Below are 12,500 nucleotides of genomic sequence, written 5' to 3' on the forward strand. Positions count from 1 at the left end.
CAGCCTTTCCTCTAGGCCCTGCTGTGGTGCAGGGAGCCAGGGTTGTCCTGTGTCTACCCTTCTCAATGGCAAGGCTGTGCTCACTGAGCCTGTACTTTGTCAAGGTTTTTCTAAGGTTTTAATCAGTAACCATGGTCAAATAGTTTGTCACGATGTACTGTCGATTTAGGGCCAGATAGCACTGCATTTAGCGTTGTGCTCGTGTTTCCCAGTAAGCAATAATCTCTCTCTATCTTTTTCTTTCTCTCTGTCGCTCTCTCTTAATCAAATTTAAGTTTCGATTTCAATTTAAGGGCTTTATTGGCCAAAGCAAGTGATGTAGATAATAAACACAAGTGAAATAAACAATAACATTAAACATTACACTAAACAAATTCCAAAAGAATGAAGACATTTCAAATGTCCTATTATGTCCAAATAGTTAAAGTACAAAAGGGAAATAAATAAATAAATATAAATATGGGTATTTACAATGGTGTTTGTTCTTCACTGGTTGCCCTTTTCTTGTGGCAACAGGTCACAAATATTGCTGCTGTGATGTCACACTGTGGTATTTCACCCAGTAGATATGGGAGTTTATCAAAATTAGATTTGTTTTCAAATTCTTTGTGGATCTGTGTAAACTGAGGGAAATATGTGTCTCTAATATGGTCATACATTGGGCAGGAGGTTAGGAAGTGCAGCTCCGTTTCCACCTCATTTTGTGGGCAGTGGGCACATAGCCTGTCTTCTCTTGAGAAGCATGTCTGTCTACGGCGGCCTTTCTCAATAGCAAGGCTATGCTCACTGAGTCTGTACTTAGTCAAAGCTTTTCTAACGGCCTTTCTCAATAGCAAGGTTATGCTTACTGAGTCTGTACTTAGTCAAAGCTTTCCTATAACGGCCTTTCTCAATAGCAAGGTTATGCTCACTGAGTCTGTACTTAGTCAAAGCTTTCCTAACGGCCTTTCTCAATAGCAAGGTTATGCTCACTGAGTCTGTACTTAGTCAAAGCTTTCCTTAAGTTTGGGTCAGTCACAGTGGTCAGGTATTCTGCCGCTGTGTACTCTCTGTTTAGGGCCAAGTAGCATTGTAGTTTGCTCTGTTTTTTTTGTTAATTCTTTCCAATGTGTCAAGTAATTATCTTTTTGTTTTGTCATTATTTGGTTGGGTCTAATTGTGTTGCTGTCCTCTCTCTCCTTCTCCTTCCTTCCTCTCTCTCTCTCTTTCACCTTGTTCTCTCTCTCTCTCCTTCCTCCTTCCTCTCTCTCTCTCTCCTCTCCTTCTCTCTCTCTTTCCTCTCTCTCTCTCTCTCCTTCTCCTTCCTCTCACTCTCCCTCTCCTTCCTCTCTCTCCCCCTCTCCTTCCTCTCTCTCCTTCTCTCTCTCTCCTCTCTCTCCTCTCTCTCTCCTCCTTTCTACAGGTGGTACTCCCTACCTTTATCCTGGAGAAGCGTTCCCTCCTAGAGATGTACGCTAACTTCATGGCTCACCCAGACATGTTCCTGAACATCACCACGGGAACCACCCCAGAGGAGCGCATCGTCCGATTCGTGGAATACTACCTGACCGCCTTTCACGAGGGGCGCAAGGGTGCCGTGGCCAAGAAACCCTACAACCCCATCCTGGGAGAGAGTTTCAGGTGTTCCTGGGACGTCCCCCGAGAGAGAGTCCACCCACTGAGGACCATGAGCTCTGTCCCTAACACTAACACGACACCCACTTCAAACCCCGCCCCTAACCCCGCCTCTTCCTCTAGAGGCTCTTCCCTAACCCCGCCTCTTCCTCTAGAGGCTCTTCCCCCTAAACCCGCCTGTTCCTCTAGAGGCTCTTCCCTAACTCCGCCTCTTCCTCTAGAGCCTCCCGCCGGACAGGGACGGAGGGCGGGGTGCTCAGACAGAGGACTGTTACCGGGTAAGGTTCGTGGCGGAGCAGGTGTCACACCACCCACCCGTCACTGGGTTCTACTGCGAGTGTAAAGAGAGGAACATGTGCGTCAACACCCACGTCTGGACCCGAAGCAAGTTCATGGGCATGTCCATCGGAGTGTCTATGGTCGGGGAAGGTGAGCATTACTGCACAGTACTGGATCTAGTTAGGACTAGTTTGTTACTACTGTTACTAGGGGTTACAGTGAACAGCACCTACTGAGAGCCGGCTATATAGTAGTTATGACTAGGGGTTACAGTGGACAGCACCTACTGAGAGCCAGCTATACAGTAGTTATGACTAGGGGTTACAGTGAATTGCACCTACTGAGAGCCAGCTATACAGTAGTTATTACTAGGGATTACAGTGAAATGCACCTACTGAGAGCCAGCTATACAGTAGTTATTACTAGGGGTTACAGTGAACAGCACCTACTGAGAGCCAGCTATACAGTAGTTATTACTAGGGGTTACAGTGAACAGCACCTACTGAGAGCCAGCTATACAGTAGTTATTACTGGGGTTTACAGTGAATTGCACCTACTGAGAGCCAGCTATACAGTAGTTATTACTAGGAGTTACAGTGTACAGCACCTACTGAGAGCCAGCTATACAGTAGTTATTACTAGGGGTTACAGTGAATTGCACCTACTGAGAGCCAGCTATACAGTAGTTATTACTAGGGGTTACAGTGAATTACACCTACTGAGAGCCAGCTATACAGTAGTTATTACTAGGGGTTACAGTGAATTGCACCTACTGAGAGCCAGCTATACAGTAGTTATTACTAGGGGTTGCAGTGTACAGCACCTACTGAGAGCCAGCTATACAGTAGTTATGACGAGGGGTTACAGTGAACAGCACCTACTGAGAGCCAGCTATACAGTAGTTATGACTAGGGGTTACAGTGAACAGCACCTACTGAGAGCCAGCAATACAGTAGTTATAACTAGGGGTTACAGTACCTACTGAGAGCCAGCTATACAGTAGTTATGACGAGGGGTTACAGTGAACAGCACCTACTGAGAGCCAGCTATACAGTAGTTATAACTAGGGGTTACAGTACCTACTGAGAGCCAGCTATACAGTAGTTATGACTAGGGGTTACAGTGAACAGCACCTACTGAGAGCCAGCAATACAGTAGTTATAACTAGGGGTTACAGTACCTACTGAGAGCCAGCTATACAGTAGTTATGACGAGGGGTTACAGTGAACAACACCTACTGAGAGCCAGCAATACAGTAGTTATGACTAGGGGTTACAGTGAACAGCACCTACTGAGAGCCAGCTATACAGTAGTTATGACGAGGGGTTACAGTGTACAGCACCTACTGAGAGCCAGCTATACAGTAGTTATGACGAGGGGTTACAGTGAACAGCACCTACTGAGAGCCAGCTATACAGTAGTTATAACTAGGGGTTACAGTACCTACTGAGAGCCAGCTATACAGTAGTTATGACTAGGGGTTACAGTGAACAGCACCTACTGAGAGCCAGCAATACAGTAGTTATAACTAGGGGTTACAGTACCTACTGAGAGCCAGCTATACAGTAGTTATGACGAGGGGTTACAGTGAACAACACCTACTGAGAGCCAGCAATACAGTAGTTATGACTAGGGGTTACAGTGAACAGCACCTACTGAGAGCCAGCTATACAGTAGTTATGACGAGGGGTTACAGTGAACAGTACCTACTGAGAGCCAGCTATACAGTAGTTATGACTAGGGGTTACAGTGAACAGCACCTACTGAGAGCCAGCTATACAGTAGTTATTACTAGGGGTTACAGTGAACAGTACCTACTGAGAGCCAGCAATACAGTAGTTAAAACTAGGGGTTACAGTGAACAGCACCTACTGAGAGCCAGCTATACAGTAGTTATTACTAGGGGTTACAGTGAACAGTACCTACTGAGAGCCAGCAATACAGTAGTTATAACTAGGGGTTACAGTACCTACTGAAAGCCAGCTATACAGTAGTTATAGTGTACAGCACCTAACTGTAGTTCTAGGTAGGTGTTAGTGTTCTGGAACTGTTGACAGACAGTCATGGTAGACATGGATCCTGCATGAAACGTCAGACTGTTATAATAATGTTTGTTATGTTGCCATGGTGATCCGTCATGGTAGTCATGGATCCTGCATGACACGTCAGACTGTTATAATAGTGTTTGTTATGTTGCCATGGTGATTCGTCATGGTAGTCATGGATCCTGCATGAAACGGGTGAAACGTCAGACTGTTATAATAGTGTTTGTTATGTTGCCATGGTGATCCGTCATGGTAGTCATAGATCCTCCATGAAACGTCAGACTGTTATAATAGTGTTTGTTATGTTGCCATGGTGATCTGTCATGGTAGTCATGGATCCTGTATGAAACGTCAGACTGTTATAATAGTGTTTGTTATGTTGCCATGGTGATCCGTCATGGTAGTCATGGATCCTGCATGAAACGTCAGACTGTTATAATAGTGTTTGTTATGTTGCCATGGTGATCCGTCATGGTAGTCATGGATCCTGTATGAAACGTCAGACTGTTATAATAGTGTTTGTTATGTTGCCATGGTGATCCGTCATGTAGTCATGGATCCTGTATGAAACGTCAGACTGTTATAATAGTGTTTGTTATGTTGCCATGGTGATCCGTCATGGTAGTCATGGATCCTGTATGAAACGTCAGACTGTTATAATAGTGTTTGTTATGTTGCCATGGTGATCCGTCATGGTAGTCATGGATCCTGCATGAAACGTCAGACTGTTATAATAGTGTTTGTTATGTTGCCATGGTGATCCGTCATGGTAGTCATGGATCCTCCATGAAACGTCAGACTGTTATAATAGTGTTTGTTATGTTGCCATGGTGATCCGTCATGGTAGTCATGGATCCTGTATGAAACGTCAGACTGTTATAATAGTGTTTGTTATGTTGCCATGGTGATCCGTCATGGTAGTCATGGATCCTGTATGAAACGTCAGACTGTTATAATAGTGTTTGTTATGTTGCCATGGTGATCTGTCATGGTAGTCATGGATCCTGTATGAAACGTCAGACTGTTATAATAGTGTTTGTTATGTTGCCATGGTGATCCGTCATGGTAGTCATAGATCCTCCATGAAACGTCAGACTGTTATAATAGTGTTTGTTATGTTGCCATGGTGATCCGTCATGGTAGTCATGGATCCTCCATGAAACGTCAGACTGTTATAATAATGTTTGTTATGTTGCCATTGGTGATCCGTAATATACTGTACAGTAATACCATCGATGACAGGTTCAGACAGTCTACGGTTGATAAGAGGTGACTGACTGAAAGTTCATCAACTCTCTGTTTTTAAACTTCCTTAATCACATTCCAGGGTTTAATTAGCCGAGTGTAAAGGAGTTTTAGGCTTTAATGTCTCGTTTTAATCCAAGGTAATCGCATTAAGATTGAAAGTAGCATATAATTGGCTGACTGGCAGCGTCCCGTCGAGCAGGTGAAGGATGGGAGGACTGTAGTGTGTTGTACCTCTCTTAGTGAAGACTGTAGTGTGTTGTACCTCTCTTAGTGAAGACTGTAGTGTGTTGTACCTCTCTTAGTGAAGACTGTAGTGTGTTGTGTGAAGACTGTAGTGTGTTGTACCTCTCTTAGTGAAGACTGTAGTGTGTTGTACCTCTCTTAGTGAAGACTGTAGTGTGTTGTACCTCTCTTAGTGAAGGATGGGAGGACTGTAGTGTGTTGTACCTCTCTTAGTGAAGACTGTAGTGTGTTGTACCACTCTTAGTGAAGGATGGGAGGACTGTAGTGTGTTGTACCACTCTTAGTGAAGACTGTAGTGTGTTGTACCTCTCTTAGTGAAGACTGTAGTGTGTTGTACCACTCTTAGTGAAGGATGGGAGGACTGTAGTGTGTTGTACCACTCTTAGTGAAGACTGTAGTGTGTTGTACCTCTCTTAGTGAAGACTGTAGTGTGTTGTACCTCTCGTAGTGAAGTCTGTAGTGTGTTGTACCTCTCTTAGTGAAGACTGTAGTGTGTTGTACCTCTCTTAGTGAAGACTGTAGTGTGTTGTACCACTCTTAGTGAAGACTGTAGTGTGTTGTACCTCTCTTAGTGAAGACTGTAGTGTGTTGTACCTCTCGTAGTGAAGTCTGTAGTGTGTTGTACCTCTCTTAGTGAAGACTGTAGTGTGTTGTACCTCTCTTAGTGAAGTCTGTAGTGTGTTGTACCTCTCTTAGTGAAGACTGTAGTGTGTTGTACCACTGCATACTGTGTGTAGAGCGCTGAAGGAAGTCAGTGTCACGTTCTGACCTTTCGTTCCTTTGTGATGTCGTTGTTTTAGTGTAGTCAGAGGGTGTGAGTTGGGGTGGGCAGTCTATGTTCCTTTTTCTATGATTTGGTATTTCTGTGTTTGGCCTGGTATGGTCTTCAATCAGAGGCAGCTGTCAATCGTTGTCCCTGATTGAGAACCGTACTTAGGCAGCCTGTTTTCCCACTATGACTTGTGGGTGTTTGCACCATTCGGGACTGTTTCGGTTTCATTTCGTTCTCTTTGTTGTTTTATTCTTTAGTGTTCTGAGTTATAATAAATATCATGAACACTTACCACGCTGCGCTCTGGTCCTCCGATCCTTCCTACTACTCCTCCTCGTCAGAGGAGACAACCGTTACATCTGGTCCTCCGATCCTTCCTACTACTCCTCCTCGTCAGAGGAGACAACCGTTACACCTGGTCCTCCGATCCTTCCTACTACTCCTCCTCGTCAGAGGAGACAACCGTTACACCTGGTCCTCCGATCCTTCCTACTACTCCTCCTCGTCAGAGGAGACAACCGTTACAGTCAGACTAAACCTTTCTTCTTGATGATCAACTGTTTATCGAAAGCTAAACATTCCTGAGAACGTTTATTTGTGTCTTTAATATTGCAGAACACACTGAGCAGATTCAGCCCTTTCTCCACGTTGATGTCAAATAGTCGACCGTTCAACAACAAACATGTTTTTGCCTCGTAAAGTCTGTTTAGATGAATGATTATCAAAGCAGTTTCTGACTTAACGCGTACCTGAGTCTCACGGACAATTAGACCTCTCAGTAATTAGGACAGCATGAATTACTAACGAGGACGGTCTCCTTGTCTCCCCCCCTGAGTAATAGCAGATATGCTAATGAAACCAGGACAGAGAACACATATGGTGAGGGGGTGTGTGTGTGGGGGGTGATGGGGAGGTGTGCGTGTGACGGTGGAGGTGTGTGTGTGTGATGGTAGAGGTGTGTGTGTGTGTGATGGTAGGGGTGTGTGTGTGTGTGTGTGATGGTAGAGATGTGTGTGTGACGGTGGAGGTGTGTGTGTGATGGTAGAGGTGTGTGTGTGTGTGATGGTAGAGGTGTGTGTGTGACGGTGGAGGTGTGTGTGTGACGGTGGAGGTGTGTGTGTGACGGTGGAGGTGTGTGTGTGACGGTGGAGGTGTGTGTGTGATGGTAGAGGTGTGTGTGTGGGGGAGGTGTGTGTACGTGTGTGTGACGGTGGAGGTGTGTGTGTGTGTGTGTGATGGTAGAGGTGTGTGTGTGGGGGAGGTGTGTGTGTGTGTGTGACGGTGGAGATGTGTGTGTGTGTGTGTGTGTGTGTGTGTGTGTGTGTGTGTGTGATGGTAGAGGTGTGTGTGTGACGGTGGAGGTGTGTGTGTGATGGTAGAGGTGTGTGTGTGACGGTGGAGGTGTGTGTGTGACGGTGGAGTGTGTGTGTGTGTGTGTGTGTGTGTGTGTGTGTGTGTGTGTGTGTGTGTGTGTGTGTGTGTGTGTGTGTGTGTGTGTGTGTGTGTGTGTGTGTGTGTGTGTGTGTGTGAGTGATGGTAGAGGTGTGTGTGTGATGGTAGAGGTGTGTGTGTGATGGTAGAGGTGTGTGTGTGACGGTGGTGTGTGTGTGTGTGTGTGTGTGTGTGTGTGTGTGTGTGTGTGTGTGTGTGTGTGTGTGTGTGTGTGTGTGTGTGTGTGTGTGTGTGTGTGTGTGTGTGTGTGTGATGGTAGAGGTGTGTGTGTGTGATGGTAGAGGTGTGTGTGTGTGTGATGGTAGAGGTGTGTGTGTGTGACGGTGGAGGTGTGTGTGTGTGTGTGATGGTAGAGCTGTGTGTGTGTGTGTGGGGGGGGGGGTGATGGGGAGGTGTGTGTTGTGGTTGTCAAATCAAATCAAATCAAACTTTATTCGTCAAATGCGCCGAATACAACAAGTGTGAACTTTACCGTGAAATGCTGACTTAACAAGCCCTTAAACCAACAGTGCGGTTCAAGAAAGAGTTTAGAAAATATTTACCAAATAAACTAAAGTAAAAATAATATGAAGTAACATAATAACATAACAGTAACGATGCTAAATACAGGAGGTACCGAGTCAGTGTGGAGGTTATATACAGGAGGTACCGAGTCAGTGTGGAGGTTATATACAGGAGGTACCGAGTCAATGTGGAGGTTATATACAGGAGGTACCGAGTCAGTGTGGAGGTTATATACAGGAGGTACCGAGTCAGTGTGGAGGTTATATACAGGAGGTACCGAGTCAGTGTGGAGGTTATATACAGGAGGTACCGAGTCAGTGTGGAGGTTATATACAGGAGGTACCGAGTCAGTGTGGAGGTTATATACAGGAGGTACCGAGTCAGTGTGGAGGTTATATACAGGAGGTACCGAGTCAGTGTGGAGGTTATATACAGGAGGTACTGAGTCAGTGTGGAGGTTATATACAGGAGGTACCGAGTCAATGTGGAGGTTATATACAGGAGGTACCGGTACCGAGTCAGTGTGGAGGTTATATACAGGAGGTACCGAGTCAATGTGGAGGTTATATACAGGAGGTACCGAGTCAATGTGGAGGTTATATACAGGAGGTACCGAGTCAGTGTGGAGGTTATATACAGGAGGTACCGAGTCAGTGTGGAGGTTATATACAGGAGGTACCGAGTCAATGTGGAGGTTATATACAGGAGGTACCGGTACCGAGTCAGTGTGGAGGTTATATACAGGAGGTACCGAGTCAGTGTGGAGGTTATATACAGGAGGTACCGAGTAAGTGTGGAGGTTATATACAGGAGGTACCGAGTCAATGTGGAGGTTATATACAGGAGGTACCGAGTAAGTGTGGAGGTTATATACAGGAGGTACCGAGTCAGTGTGGAGGTTATATACAGGAGGTACCGAGTCAGTGTGGAGGTTATATACAGGAGGTACCGAGTCAGTGTGGAGGTTATATACAGGAGGTACCGAGTAAGTGTGGAGGTTATATACAGGAGGTACCGAGTAAGTGTGGAGGTTATATACAGGAGGTACCGAGTCAGTGTGGAGGTTATATACAGGAGGTACCGAGTCAGTGTGGAGGTTATATACAGGAGGTACCGAGTCAGTGTGGAGGTTATATACAGGAGGTACCGGTACCGAGTCAGTGTGGAGGTTATATACAGGAGGTACCGGTACCGAGTCAGTGTGGAGGTTATATACAGGAGGTACCGAGTCAGTGTGGAGGTTATATACAGGAGGTACCGGTACAGAGTCAGTGTGGAGGTTATATACAGGAGGTACCGAGTCAGTGTGGAGGTTATATACAGGGGGTACCGGTACAGAGTCAGTGTGGAGGTTATGTACAGGAGGTACCAGTACTGAGTCAGTGTGGAGGTTATGTACAGGTTGTACCAGTACTGAGTCAGAGGTACAGGTTAGAGGTAATAGAGACAGTGGATTGTGATGGTCAACCTGGTAGTCTGATATAGAGACAGAGGATTGTGATGGTCAACCTGGTAGTCTGATATAGAGACACAGGATTGTGATGGTCAACCTGGTAGCCTGATATAGAGACAGGGGATTGTGATGGTCAACCTAGTGGTCTGATATAGAGACAGACGATTGTGATGGTCAACCTGGTGGTCTGATATAGAGACAGAGGATTGTGATGGTCAACCTGGTAGTCTGATATAGAGACACAGGATTGTGATGGTCAACCTGGTAGTCTGATATAGAGACAGGGGATTGTGATGGTCAACCTGGTAGTCTGATATAGAGACAGGGGATTGTGATGGTCAACCTGGTAGCCTGATATAGAGACAGAGGATTGTGATGGTCAACCTGGTAGTCTGATATAGAGACCTGGTAGTCTGATATAGAGACAGGGGATTGTGATGGTCAACCTGGTAGCCTGATATAGAGACAGGGGATTGTGATGGTCAACCTGGTAGTCTGATATAGAGACAGAGGATTGTGATGGTCAACCTGGTAGTCTGATATAGAGACACAGGATTGTGATGGTCAACCTGGTAGTCTGATATAGAGACAGGGGATTGTGATGGTCAACCTGGTAGCCTGATATAGAGACAGGGGATTGTGATGGTCAACCTGGTAGTCTGATATAGAGACAGGGGATTGTGATGGTCAACCTGGTAGCCTGATATAGAGACAGGGGATTGTGATGGTCAACCTGGTAGTCTGATATAGAGACAGGGGATTGTGATGGTCAACCTGGTAGTCTGATATAGAGACAGAGGATTGTGATGGTCAACCTGGTAGCCTGATATAGAGACAGGGGAATGGCTCCACTGTCTGTCACTCGGTGACATCTAACGCACCACGTCGTATACCCCCAGCATCCTTTGCATCAAACCTTGTGAGGCAGGCAGGGAAGCGTGTGTGTGTGTGTGTGTGTGTGTGTGTGTGTGTGTGTGTGTGTGTGTGTGTGTGTGTGTGTGTGTGTGTGTGTGTGTGTGTGTGTGTGTGTGTGTGTGTGTGTGTGTGTGTGTGTGTGTGTGTGTGTGTGTGATTGTGCACATGTACACGTGTGCTAGCATGCTGGTGAGTGCGTGGGTGTGTATTTGTGACAGCAGGTGACGTGGGCACTCTTAGTAAGAAACGCTGACCTGGCATTCTCACACAATCTCACAATAGCGCTGCCAGGCTAGCGAGCCGAGAGCCTCTCTCTGAGCACTTCCTGCAATGTGCCGACTGCCCCAACCCTTCCTGTATTTGGGAAACAGATGCATCAGGCCCTAGACACCCTCTCACCCCCCCTCCCCCCCTCCAGAAAGACACTGAGGCAGAGCCATCTCCTCTCCCCCTCCCCCTCCACCTCCCCACTCCACCCCTCCAGAAAGACACTGAGGCAGGGCCATCTCGTCTCCCCCTCCTCCCCTCCCCCTCCCCCTCCAGAAAGACACTGAGGCAGGGCCATCTCCTCTCCCCCTCCACCCCTCCACCCCTCCAGAAAGACACTGAGGCAGGGCCATCTCCTCTCCCCCTCCCTCCCCCTCCCCTCCAGAAAGACACTGAGGCAGGGCCATCTCCTCTCCCCCTCCCCTCCACCCCTCCAGAAAGACACTGAGGCAGGGCCATCTCCTCTCCCCCTCCACCCCTCCAGAAAGACACTGAGGCAGGGCCATCTCCTCTCCCCCCTCCCCCCTCCAGAAAGACACTGAGGCAGGGCCATCTCCTCTCTCCCCTCCCCCTCCACCCCTCCAGAAAGACACTGAGGCAGGGCCATCTCCTCTCTCCTCTCCCCCCTCCACCCCTCCTGTCTTGGGGAAACAGATGTGGATCTGTCAGACCTGGGTTTCTGCCCGCAGCAGATTTCACCCAGCTGTCTCTTATGTAATGTACTGAGAGAGGAGAGATGAGAGGGTCAGGCCAGGGCTCAGAGAGAGGAGAGATGAGAGGGCCAGGCCAGGGCTCAGAGAGAGGAGAGATGAGAGGGCCAGGCCAGGGCTCAGAGAGAGGAGAGATGAGAGGGCCAGGCCAGGAGCTCAGAGAGAGGAGAGATGAGAGGGCCAGGCCAGGGCTCAGAGAGAGGAGAGATGAGAGGGCCAGGCCAGGGCTCAGAGAGAGGAGAGATGAGAGGGCCAGGCCAGGGCTCAGAGAGAGGAGAGATGAGAGGGCCAGGCCAGGGCTCAGAGAGAGGAGAGATGAGAGGGCCAGGCCAGGGCTCAGAGAGAGGAGAGATGAGAGGGCCAGGCCAGGGCTCAGAGAGAGGAGAGATGAGAGGGCCAGGCCAGGGCTCAGAGAGAGGAGAGATGAGAGGGCCAGGCCAGGGCAGTACTTTGGATGTAACACAGATAACAGAGAGGAGAGATGAGAGACAGGACAGGACTCAGAGAGAAGAGAGAACCAGGACAGGACTCAGAGAGAAGAGAGAACCAGGACAGGACTCAGAGAGGAGAGAACCAGGACAGGACTCAGAGAGAAGAGAGAACCAGGACAGGACTCAGAGAGAAGAGAGAACCAGGACAGGACTCAGAGAGAAGAGAGAACCAGGACAGGACTCAGAGAGGAGAGAACCAGGACAGGACTCAGAGAGAAGAGAGAACCAGGACAGGACTCAGAGAGAAGAGAGAACCAGGACAGGACTCAGAGAGAGGAGAGACAGGACTCAGAGAGGAGAGAATCAGGACAGGACTCAGAGAGAGGAGCAGAGAGGAGAGAACCAGGACAGGACTCAGAGAGAGGAGCAGAGAGGAGAGAACCAGGACAGGACTCAGAGAGAGGAGAGAACCAGGACAGGACAGGACTCAGAGAGAGGAGAGAACCAACTAGGATCCAGTCCTGTTACCACATTAACTAGGATCCAGTCCTGTTACCACATTAACTA

General features: G+C 47.7%; 1 protein-coding gene across 1 annotated transcript in view; it reads left to right on the forward strand.

Moving 5' to 3' along the window:
* Positions 1–1,390: 1,390 nt before the first annotated feature.
* The window catches only part of LOC124020750 (oxysterol-binding protein-related protein 10-like), a gene marked incomplete at its 5' end in the record, with an annotated part of 17,490 nt that continues 6,380 nt past the window's right edge, over positions 1,391–12,500 (forward strand). Inside the window, 2 exons of the mRNA XM_046336010.1 lie at positions 1,391–1,755; positions 1,853–2,043. Coding sequence (XP_046191966.1) covers positions 1,391–1,755; positions 1,853–2,043 — 556 coding nt within the window. The remainder of the gene's footprint in view (positions 1,756–1,852; positions 2,044–12,500) is intronic.

This window comes from Oncorhynchus gorbuscha, unplaced genomic scaffold (genome assembly GCF_021184085.1).
Source record: "Oncorhynchus gorbuscha isolate QuinsamMale2020 ecotype Even-year unplaced genomic scaffold, OgorEven_v1.0 Un_scaffold_897, whole genome shotgun sequence".
Classification (NCBI taxonomy): Eukaryota; Metazoa; Chordata; class Actinopteri; order Salmoniformes; family Salmonidae; genus Oncorhynchus; species Oncorhynchus gorbuscha.